We start from the raw sequence: 12,318 nt of genomic DNA, 5'->3' as shown, positions 1-12,318 counted from the left end.
AATAATACAAGGACAAAGTTATCTGAAAAAACCCTCAATTGATTGCTGTTGTGGTTCAATTTGAGATGCTCATTCCCATTTATTGTTTTTACTATTTCTTTGACCTTCTACTCTGCTGGTTGAGCAGACATCCAGTTTCTGTTTTATTGTAGATTCGAGGGTTTTCTAGGTAGTTGAGAGTAGGTACTGTTTCATTTATGAACAAAGTCTAAAATAGATATCCAAACCATAACAAATGGAGAATCTGATGCTTATAAACATAGAATTGGTTTACATGAATAAATCACGAATGTCAACGAGCATATTTTCTTTGATAATGTGTTTCATTTGGTTGGAAGCTTGAAAGGCGATTTGCATTCTTTGACATGTTGCTAACATTTCAATCTGGAAAAGGATTTGCGAGCACTCTTACATATTTCAGTCACATTTCACATGCTGCCCCCTTTGTCAAAAATTTAATAGTCCTTTTTCCTTTCCTAGATTCCTGGTTTCTCTTATGTGATTTTCCCCGGAGGGTTCACTTTATGGACCCCATGGGTGTTGTGAAGTGATTATTTCATTAATCGATCTGAATTGTCTCTGGAAAAATCACATGATTTTTTCTATTTAGAAAGCTTTCTTTCTTCAGCAGCCATTTTGCCTGACTTCTTGTCTTTACAGATATCTTCTAAGGAGAAGTGCATTGGAATTATTTATGGTCGACCGGTCAAACTTTTTCTTTGACTTTGGGGTATGACCTTATACTACATTGTTATGATATCATGCTCTTATTTTCAATTTTTTACTTCTTCAAGAATTAGGTTAATTTTCTTGGTTTTTGAATCAGAGTACTGAGGCAAGAAGAGATGCATATCGAGCTATTGTTCAAACTCGTCCCTCTCATTTGAACAATATCTACCTCGCAACTCAGGTTTCTACTTCTCTGTAGCTTATTCATCGGTCTTTGGCAAGTGAACAAACTTTATTTCAGTTAGTTTGCAATAGTATGTGTGGGTCATGCTTGACACATTGACTTGTATCCAAATCCATTCAAAATTTCACTGCACAAAGACTTTAAATCTTCATGGTCAAACAAGAGATTCTGCTTTCTTTAGCATTCACCAATCTTCTATCCCATTATATGTTTATGCCACTTCTCATCTTGCAGAGACCTGAACAACTTCTTAAAAGAACACAACTCATGGAACGTTGGGCTCGCAGGGAGGTATGTTAGAAAATTGAAATTTCAATTACTATCTCTTTTTGGGAAAGGGGAAGAAGAAAATGAAGTTGCTGTTTATATCTGTGTATTTGAGGAAGCGGTAGAAAGAATCTTAGCATGCAACCCAAGATCTTGCGGCAATTGGTGGGATGGGTAGAGTAGTCAGAACGTTAAAACCTTTTGCAAATTGTTATACAGCTACAACAACAACAACAACAACCCAGTGAAATCCCACAACGTGGGGTCTGGGTGGGTAAAGTGTACGCAAACCTTACTCCTACCAAAGTAGGACGGCTGTTTTCGAGAGACCCTCGGCTCAATAGAAGCATAAAAAGAGGTCAGATACTGCTAAGAAGTACAAGAAGTTCAAAGCGTTATGTGAAAGCAAATAACGAAAGTGACACAGATAAAATAGAGTAATCAAAGTACAGAGAGTAGAATATAATAACAGAAATCAGAGCATAAGAAATTATAGTGCGCTAATGCGCCTACTAATAAGGAAAAGTAACGAGACTTTGTACTAGCCTTCTATCCTAATATGGGTCCTCCACACCCTCCTATCTAAGGTCATGTCCTCGGTTAGCTGTAACTGCGCCATGTCCTGTCTAATCACCTCTCCCCAATACTTCTTCGGTCTACCCCTACCTCTTTTGAAACCATCCATGGCCAACCTCTCACACCTCCGCACTGGGGCATCTGTGTCTCTCCTCTTCACATGCCCAAACCATCTCAATCGCACTTCCCGCATCTTGTCTTCCACTGAGGCCACTCCTACCTTATCCCGAATAGTCTCATTTCTAATCCTGTCGCTCCTGGTATGCCCACACATCCATCTCAACAACTTTCATCTTTTGAACGTGAGAGACCTTAACTGGCCAACACTCCGCCCCATATAACATAGCCGGTCTAACCACCACTTTGTAGAACTTGTCCTTAAGTTTTGGTGGCACCTTCTTGTCACATAGCACACCGGAAGCGAGCCTCCATTTCATCCACCCTATCCTAATACGATGTGTGACATCATCGTCAATCTCCCCGCTGCCTTGCATGATAGACCCAAGGTACTTGACACTATTTTTCTTTTGGATGGCCTGGTCACCAAGCCTAACTTTCGCGCCAACCTCCTGAGGTATCTCACTGAACTTGCACTTTAAATACTCCGTCTTGGTCTACTCAGCTTAAACCCTTTAGACTCCAAGGTATGTCTCCAATCCTTCAGCTTAGCGTTAATTTCGCTACGAGTCTCATCGATCAGGATTATGTCGTCTGCGAAAAGCATACACCATGACACCTCACCTTGAATTTGTCGTGTCAATCCATTCATCACCAAGGCAAATAAAAATGGACTAAGAGCTGATCCTTGATGCAAACCCATTACAACTGGAAAGTGCTCTGAGTCCCCTCCTACTGTCCTTACCCTGGTTTTGGCACCCTCATACATGTCCTTGATCACCCTAATGTACGCCACAGGTACACCTTTAGCCTCCAAACATCTCCATAGTATCTCTCATGGAACTTTATCGTAAGCCTTTTCTAGGTCAATGAATACCTTATGCAAGTCCCTCTTCCTCTCCCTATACTACTCCATCTGTCTCCTCATTAGATGGATGGCTTCTGTAGTTGAGCGTCCCGGCATAAATTCAAATTGGTTCTCTGAAATAGACACGTCTCTCCTCACCCTTATCTCCACCACTCTTTCCCACACTTTCATAGTATGGCTTTTATGCTTGATACCTTTATAGTTGTTGCAGCTCTGGATATCCCCCTTGTTTTTGTATAGAGGGATCATTACGCTCGACCTCCATTCTTTGGGCTTCGTTGCCGTCTTAAAGACAACATTAAATAACCTAGTCAGCCACTCCAAACCTACCGAGCTCGCGCTCTTCCAAAATTCCCCAGGAATCTCGTCAGGTCCGGTCGCTCTTCCCCAGCGCATCCTACGCACAACACCCTTAACCTCTTCGACCGTAATACTCCTGCAACACCCAAAATCGTGACGCCTCCCTGTATGTTCCAAATCTCCCAACACAATCTCTCTGTCCCCTTCTTAAACTGTTGTGAAAAAATAGAGGCTCCACATTTGACTCTAATACCATGTGAAAAGAGTCTAAGCATTAATGTGAAACTTAAGGTAATTTACTGTTACCTTTCTCAAAAAAAAGTTTTAAAATTAAAGGCAATGAGTGGAATAGCCGAAAGCCTCTAAGAACCCCTTAGACAACTATATGTGCCAATTATATGATATAGCTTAACATCCCCTACATGTATAACCTGATTTTGGGATTCACAGGTGAATTTCATTATGGACTTGGTAGTGTGAGCATGTGCTTATCAAAGGATGGTTACCATGTGAAAGAATGTATTGATACCACTTGATAGAACCTAAGCATCTGACCAATACCATAAGCCAATGGTTGGAGCAGCTCAAAACATTATAATAAACCCCTTTGGGAATTCCTACTTAATTAATGAGGGAGACATGCATTTTCTAAAAATATATATCCACAGTCCCTTGGTTTCAAGTTCTCGTTTTCCCTTTGTTAAGCTGATTCATTATCTGCTCATCCATATCTTTTCAGATCAGCAACTTTGAGTATCTAATGCAGCTTAACACACTGGCCGGACGTAGTTACAATGATATTACTCAGGTACCATTTTCTCATTGTGAGGGCTCGAGAGGAATCATGTGCTTACTCGATCAGTTTCCTTTCGGTTTTGCAGTATCCTGTGTTTCCCTGGGTCATTTCTGATTATACTTCAACAGACTTGGATCTTGCTAATCTATCATCTTACCGGGACCTCTCAAAGGTTGGCATATATGAATATTTCATGTGTCAAATCATCTCCAGGTTGTTGTATGATTGACATTATAAGTGTATACTTGCAGCCAGTTGGAGCATTAAATCCTGACCGATTAAGGAAGTTTCAAGAGAGATACTCTAGTTTTGATGACCCTGTCATCCCAAAGTTCCACTATGGCTCACATTACTCAAGTGCAGGAACAGTACGTGCTCGTTCTTTCAGTTGGTTGTCCTAAGCCATTTAAACTATTATCTGCGATGACTGTACCATTCTATATTGTTAGATATCCTGAATGGTTTAACGTACTTGTTGCTATTTTGAAATGTTACCATTTTCATTTAGGTTTAGCAGTCTCATGATTGTTAATTACTTGATTGATTCAATATGAATAGACAGTTATAATGCCATTAAGTAATAATATTTATAAGTAGCCTCAACCTCAACTGCTGGAAACTGTTTCAACTAATGTCCTATTTGGTATCACGTAAATGCATTCCTTGGCCTAATTATTTGGGATGTCAAAATCATCAAGAATTATGCTTTACACCAAAATGAGAAGAACAATTCTGTCCTTTTATAGTCATAAGTTGTTTCGTTCTTCTTCCTAATCCAGTATCACTTTCTTTTATCAATATTAAATGTTCATTTTTATTGTTGACTACTTATGATTATCACCAAACAGCCTCCTATGCTCCACCCTACACGCCCCCTGTCATTATACCAACTTTTGTTCAACCAAACACCAAGAAATGATTTTGCGAAATGATTCTCTTTTGTAAAATTTATTCTCATGGAGAACATTTAATGCCATTACAAACAGGTAAGTTTCACTAGAAGTCCTCTTTACAACTCAAAAGTCATTAATTTCCTAAACCTTTTGTATTATAAATCCGTTTGCATTCTCTTCCATAGCTAGAAGCACATCCTTTTCCATTAAATCACCCCTTGGGTCTAGGTCTAGGAGTTTTGACATGATTGTTTTCCAAAGAAATAGAAACTCTGCTTTTTTATAATGAATTTGTTGTGACCTTACAGGTTTTTCTCTGTTTATTCATCTACCAGATGTTCCATACGCTTGTCGTAACTAGGAACGAGTTCCATAGTTCTAAGGTCACTTTGCTATGGTTTAGCATATGATTGATACTGCACCAGTTTCTTTCCACTAGAAGCACCAATTGATGTGAATTCTCCTCCTTTTCTTGAAGTTGTTTACTGTCATTATGCAGTTCCAAGTGGCTGCTGTAGGAAAAGTTTTAGCCTATAGGGGGCATAGCTGGAGCAGTTAGATTTGTATGTTTGCTGCCAGTATCCCTCGTAAATAAGCCATGGTCAAAGGACTTCAGTATTAAGATCTTTTTAGCATACTAATCAATATTACCACCATTGCTAGCCACTTTCTATTGTACATATGTCATAATTTCTTGACTCCTTTTATATGAAGCGTCAGTTAAAGGAATATTGTGAATGATTCTTGGTGTTTGCAATGCACATCTGCAAGACTGCAACACTAGCTGAAGAAAGGAAACAGTCTGGTTATCCTTTATGGCCCTTAAACCTGATGTATACTTGAATGTGTGAAGAAAGGAAACAGTCTGCTTATCCTTTATGGCCCTTAAACCTGATGTATACTTGAATGTGTGAACACATTCAAGTATACATCAGGTTTAAGGGCCATAAAGGATAACCAGACTGTTTCCTTTCTTCAGCTAGTGTTGCAGTCTTGCAGACTTTATTTGTAATCTCAAATGACATATCTTGTAATTCTTGCATCTTCTTGATGCCGTTATTAATACCACTTTATCAAAAAAAAAAAGAATGTGCCAACAATCTTTTCCACCTCAGGATTAGTAATGATATTTACTATTTGCTTTAACAGGTCACTCGAAAACTTAAGCAGAGCTCAAATTGATGAAAGTAAAATTTTATGTATGTCGGAACAATCGAGAATATGAGTTTTATTATCTTCTTCAGCGCTAGAGGATTTGAGTTTTAACTTTGAACGAGACAATGCATACTCGACCAAACAATAACCTATCTGGAGATGCATGCATCTTCATTCATCTCTTGACCTACTAACACTTTTGCATATTTACTTTTTCTGATTCGGTTTACTTCATAGATTATTCCACCTTTATTCTTTATTATACATGTTGAATATGCATCACTTGAGTGTGAACATAGTCGGCAGTGATTTTACAGATTCTGTTCTAAGCCTTCGCTATGAATTTTATGTACACCAGGTGTTATATTATCTAATCAGGCTGGAGCCCTTCACTACCCTATCTATTCAGCTCCAAGGTGGCAAATTTGATCATGCAGACAGGATGTTCTCAGATATTGCTGCCACTTGGAAAAGTGTTTTTGAGGAGATGAGTGATGTTAAAGAATTGGTATGAACTATATTTCTTCTGCCACTTCAATACTCTGTTACAATTTGATTATATTATCGTTGTGTATACTTTTGGATCATTTCTTGGTAGTTATGGTCAGCACAACCTTTGTGCTTTCGATTATAAATTGTTACCTTCTCAAAAAAAAAATTGAATATTATTCGTTGACATTCAATTCTTGAGAGGAATGTACGGCCTCTGTTTAATTTTATCCAGTCCTGTTTGACTCGGCACAGAGTTTAAAAGCTTGTCTATAAGGGTAAAATGGGAATTAAAGATAAATTATTTGCAATTTTAGGAAGGGGTCATTCTTTTTGGAGCACGCTAAAAAGGAAATAGGCTTATATAAACTGAAACAGGGGGAGTAGCAAATTAGTAGAGTTTATTCAAGTTGGATAGTCAACCAACCACTTTTATATCAAGTGGGTCCTGAAGTGAAATGATAGATTCAATTTTGTTTTTTGGATATATAAAGTGACAAAGTATTCCATTTTGGACGTCATTTTTGGCATGTCCTGGAAAAGGAAGTAAGATTCAATTAGAAACAGAAGATGCAGATAATGCTTTACGCTGCTAATGATTTGTTATCTTTTGCTGTTTCTGGAGTCAGTTAAAGCTTTTGCTCAATGTGCTCATAAATTCATAATGGCATATTGTTCTTAATACCTAGGTTCCGGAGCTATTTTATCTTCCAGAGATGCTAACAAATGAAAATTCGATTGACTTTGGTACGACGCAGTTGGGAGAAAAGCTGGGTATGGAATACAGTTTGATTGAATATAGCAGCATATAGTGCTAAATTTTGTCCTGGTCTTCAACTGTAATCATTTGTTTCTCATCTCTGTTTCAGACTCTGTGCGGCTTCCACCTTGGGCTGAAAACAAAGTTGATTTTATTCATAAACATCGGATGGCACTTGAGAGTGAGCACGTCTCTGCTCATCTACATGAATGGATTGATCTCATTTTTGGGTAGGTTTTGTCTGTCTTTCACTTGGAAAGATCATTTATATAATTTAGTTTTGTTTAGATTTTGTTCTTGCTTTCCCTGAGAATTTGAAGTGTGCATAAGTTGTTTTGGATGCATTTAAATTGGCTATTTGCCTTAACTATTGTCTTTTCTTTTTTTTTCTCTTTTCTTTTCAAATAAAATTCTTTGCATATTCAGGTATAAGCAACGAGGAAAAGAAGCTATACAGGCAAATAATGTTTTCTTTTACTTGACGTATGAAGGAACAGTGGATATTGACAAGATAACAGATCCAGTATGCTTTTGTTCCTGTTCTTTTTGCTTTGGTTATTCCACTGACTTGAGTACGAGTAATTTTGAAATGCTAAATCTTGTCAAAAGGTCCAGCAGCGTGCTATGCAAGATCAGATTGCTTACTTTGGACAAACACCATCTCAACTTCTTACTGTCCCACACATGAAAAGGATGCCACTGGAAGAAGTTCTTCAGCTACAGGTGAGATTTTTGCATTCATAGTTCTCTCCTTTTAAGTTCTCGGAGTCAACTGTAACATATGTAAGAGTAAAATTTAAGTTGGCCCAAATGAGTACTAGTAGTTTTATCTTTTCGATTAATTAATGCGAGGGAACTGTAAATCTAGTACTTTCTATCTTTTGCTTGTATAGAAGGGTGAATTGTTTAATTGTTGTAGGTGACGTAAATATCTCTTTAGGAAAAGAAAAAGAACTCAATGGTCTGGTTGAAGAACACAGGTTTTCTTAGACATTTTCCGCCAGTTTTATGTGTAGGTTTATTCTTTCCACCTTGGTGGTATATCACCAGTGTTTTATATGTATGTGTCTCTTTATTTCCGAGCCTCTATATTTTATTTTGTCAAACTTTCAAGTTACACTCCCCCCTGAATCCCTTCTCGGAAACCATGATTTCTTTTTGTTTTTCTTGCTGTATCCTATTCTCTTGAGCTAGTTTGTTTGTCTTATGAATCTAGAGAACTTATTGTTAAGCCTTGAAGTTCCTTTCTGCGGGAAGGTCTCAGATTGTATCATGTTTTTACGATAATCCATAATGCAGTTTTCAGCGGATGGCGTGGCTCATTTTCAGTTAAATAGTAATATGTTTTCATAATTGGTGGGCTCAAATGTAACCTTGACACTTCTCTCATTTGCGCAGACCATCTTCCGGAATCCTAGAGCTGCTAAACCATATACGGTTCCCCACCCTGAGCGCTGCAACTTACCTGCTGCAGCGATGCAGGCATCTTCTGATTCACTCGTAATTGTTGATACAAATGCGCCGGCTGCTCATGTAGCTCAGCATAAATGGCAACCAAACACACCAGATGGTCAGGGAGCACCTTTCCTCTTCCAACATGGAAAACCTGGTGCTAGTTCAGCTGGTGGAACATTCATGCGAATGTTCAAGGGGCCAACTGGCTCTGAATCAGAGGAATGGCATTTCCCTCAAGCCCTAGCATTTGCAGCTTCTGGAATCAGAGGCTCATCCGTTGTTGCAATTACATGTGACAAAGAAATTCTCACAGGCAAGCATTATATATTCTATTTATTTATATCTAAAAATTATCTTAGTTATCTAAATACCGTTGTGAAGGAATGATAGTTAAGTTCAGTGCACCAATTAGAAATATCTTTATTTTTGTTCTTCTGTATTTGGGGTTAGTGGATAGTTAGCATACTTCCATCTTATAACAACATTTTAGTATTCAACGCTCAATTACGTAAGGCAAGATTCCTTAGATGATTTACTGCTTTTGATGTTTTGCAAATGAGGTTGGGAATTACTCCCTCTTCCATTTGAAGTTGCATTCTTTCTTTTTAAATCTGTTTCAAAAAGAGTGACACCTTTCTATATTTGGAAACAATTTAACTTTGAGACTTCACATTTTGTCCTTAATGACATGCTTTTATAGCCACAGAAATGTCATGGCATATTTGAAATGACTAGTTCCTAATGTCTTTCTTTTGTTAAACTCCATACCTAGTCAAACACTGCCACATAAAATGAAAAGGGAGGGAGTATATATTCGTGGTCATTTTGTTATTTTCTTCATTCATCTCATTTCTCAATTTAGAACTACTAGAGAGCTTGTGTCTGGAAATCATGTGCTAGAAATCTAGAACTTCAATTGTTTTGATTTATGAGAGTGCCCAGGGGTTCCTTAGTTGGCAGGGAAAAAAAGAGTCGAATTAAAAAGTATAGAATAATTTGAGTGCAAAACTTCCTTACGAAGCGATATCAGTATTGCGTGTGTATTTGTTACTGAATCCTATACATACTGACTAATAGGAGTTTCTGCACTTTAATCTAGGTGGCCATGTAGACAACAGTGTGCGGCTGATATCATCAGATGGGGCAAAAACTTTAGAAGTAGCCAGAGGACATTGTGCTCCTGTAACATGTCTGGCTTTGTCTTCAGATAGCAATTATCTTGTTACAGGGTCTAGAGACGCCACCGTCCTTCTCTGGAGAATAAATAGGGCGTCAACACCGCGCAGCAGCAGCACAGCAGAGGCTTCCACTGGTTCAAGCACACCTTCAACCAGTACTACACCAAACAGCTCGAGAGATAAAAGTAAGAGGCATCGAATTGAGGGTCCCATACATGTCCTTAGAGGCCATCTTGGGGAAATATTATGTTGCTGTGTGAGTTCAGATCTTGGGATTGTGGTTTCATGCTCCAGTTCGTCAGATGTCTTGCTACATACTATAAGAAGGGGTCGGTTGGTCAGAAGGCTGGTTGGAGTGGAGGCACATTCTGTCTGTCTGTCATCTGATGGAATTATAATGGCTTGGAATAAATCCCATAAAACACTAAGCACCTTTACTATTAATGGGATTCTTATTGCTAGGACTCAGTTTCCTCTCTGCTCCACCATTAGTTGCATGGAGGTTTCTGTTGATGGAAAAAATGCTTTGCTTGGGGTAAATCCATATTCTGAAAATGATGGACCATCGGACAACAAGTCTATGAAGTGGCAGAAGCCAGAACTTGGAGATTCTGATGGAGAATTAGATGAAAACAATGAAGGAAATAGATTAGATATCTCTGTCCCTTCAATCTGCTTCCTCGACATTTATACTTTAAAGGTAGAGTGAAGTCTTCCTTTGGACATTATTTTTCTTTTTCTTTTCCTGTCCACTTGCCACTTAATACTGGCACCATTAAGTGAGGAACTGTAAGACAGACCATCTAGTTTGTTTGCTGCTTTGCCAAGTTTAGGTTGTGTATGTTGCTTCTGAGCACCTTTTGACCAATGCAACTAGACATCCCTTTTTCTTAGTTGCTTGATAATAGGACCCATTTCCCACCATGCTTCGCATATATGTATGAACTAGAAGCTGATGTTTTGGCATGCAGGTATTTCACATTATGAAGCTTGGAGAGGGTCAAGATGTTATGGCTCTGGCTCTGAACAAGGATAACACTAATCTCTTGTTATCGACAGCTGATAGGCAGTTGATAATCTTCACAGATCCTGCAGTAAGTTGAATTCTCTCTCTGTGTTAAGAGTGTTTTGCTAATGCTGACTTTTGGGTTCTATTTCCGATTTTTAACCCTATCTTCTTCCTTCTATAAATATCTCCAAGTGAGTAGATATATGAAATGTTAGTGCAGTTTGCGTCACTCTTTAAACCCCACACACCTTTGGTTTCGTGTCAAATTGCATTTTGTGGATGTTTATGGGCCATGATATCTCTTTGATAATTATGTTTAACAGATCTTTGTGGAATTGCATTTCACTTTTTGAATATATTTATTATTTAAAAGATGCGACCTTAACCATTGAACATACAATATAGAATGATAGTTTTGATCTACCATATCCTCACTTGTCTGTGTCACACTATCAACTCTTTCATGAAATTCCTTCTCTTCCCTACTCCACGTGCCCTGCCCCCACATAAAATGAAACAAAAGAAAAGAACAAAAGTATTGCGCAAGTTTCATTCCCTTGGAAGAAAATTTACAGGAATATGTCCTGGAAAACGACTGCTAAGAGAATCTCCCTGTTGAAGTGTCAAATGAGTTCCATTGTGAGTATAGATGGTAAGAGGGGTGAAAGCCATCAACCACCAAGTTTCGAAGCTGGAAAGTTGGAGCTCATGGTTATGGCAAAAGTTTGTCCTGATTAATATTTTTTAAGAAGTTGAGTCTGTTCACTCTCAAAAAAAATACCTTAGAAATTGAGTACCAATTTTTTTACCACCATGAGCGCTGGAACATGCATGCTAATTTGGTTGTTTGATATGAGAACTACAATAAAACAGAACATATGAAATAAAAATTGAATTTATTCTATATGTATACATTTTTTATCTACTTATTTGTTATAGTGTTTAGGTATATAAAGAAAGGTGTTTGTTTCATATATATGCCATATCTTAATCAACTGAGAACTGGCTCATCATTTCTTTACTGAGAAACTAATAGCCAAAACCTACTTTACTAGTCTTGTACCTTTTTACTTCTAAACCAGTACTGATGATCATAATTTGATGCCCGCCAATCTGATTACTGAAATAAAAATTGAATTTATTCTATATGTATACATTTTTTATCTACTTATTTGTTATAGTGTTTAGGTATATAAAGAAAGGTGTTTGTTTCATATATATGCCATATCTTAATCAACTGAGAACTGGCTCATCATTTCTTTACTGAGAAACTTATAGCCAAAACCTACTTTACTAGTCTTGTACCTTTTTTACTTCTAAACCAGTACTGATGATCATAATTTGATGCCCGCCAATCTGATTACTGAAGTTTTCTGGACAAGAGTTATGCATTGTAATCTTGCTGGGTAGCTAAAACCTAATGTACTTGATAAAACCAGTATAGTTAGTTACTACTGCAACCTCTGTGCGATGGGAAGATTTATTCAATCACATAGTTTGGGCTCCTAGAATTTGTGCAATTGGGACTTTCTATGGCTTATA

The 12,318-nt window shown here is 37.8% G+C and overlaps 1 protein-coding gene across 2 annotated transcripts in view; it reads left to right on the top strand.

The window, feature by feature from the left end:
• LOC129886604 (BEACH domain-containing protein C2) overlaps positions 1 to 12,318 on the top strand; it is a 38,596-nt gene that overhangs the window by 25,669 nt on the left and 609 nt on the right. For both annotated transcript variants that reach the window (XM_055961365.1, XM_055961366.1), the window contains 14 exons: positions 661 to 730; positions 827 to 910; positions 1,148 to 1,204; positions 3,781 to 3,849; positions 3,923 to 4,009; positions 4,089 to 4,205; positions 6,244 to 6,393; positions 7,064 to 7,148; positions 7,244 to 7,364; positions 7,561 to 7,657; positions 7,744 to 7,857; positions 8,533 to 8,902; positions 9,689 to 10,467; positions 10,739 to 10,861. In XM_055961365.1, the coding sequence (XP_055817340.1) occupies positions 661 to 730; positions 827 to 910; positions 1,148 to 1,204; positions 3,781 to 3,849; positions 3,923 to 4,009; positions 4,089 to 4,205; positions 6,244 to 6,393; positions 7,064 to 7,148; positions 7,244 to 7,364; positions 7,561 to 7,657; positions 7,744 to 7,857; positions 8,533 to 8,902; positions 9,689 to 10,467; positions 10,739 to 10,861 (2,323 nt within the window). The remainder of the gene's footprint in view (positions 1 to 660; positions 731 to 826; positions 911 to 1,147; positions 1,205 to 3,780; positions 3,850 to 3,922; positions 4,010 to 4,088; positions 4,206 to 6,243; positions 6,394 to 7,063; positions 7,149 to 7,243; positions 7,365 to 7,560; positions 7,658 to 7,743; positions 7,858 to 8,532; positions 8,903 to 9,688; positions 10,468 to 10,738; positions 10,862 to 12,318) is intronic.

Source organism: Solanum dulcamara, chromosome 4 (genome assembly GCF_947179165.1).
Source record: "Solanum dulcamara chromosome 4, daSolDulc1.2, whole genome shotgun sequence".
NCBI classification, from domain to species: Eukaryota; Viridiplantae; Streptophyta; class Magnoliopsida; order Solanales; family Solanaceae; genus Solanum; species Solanum dulcamara.
The sequence above is the reverse complement of the archived record's forward strand: the minus strand, read 5'-3'. Positions and strand labels throughout refer to the sequence as shown.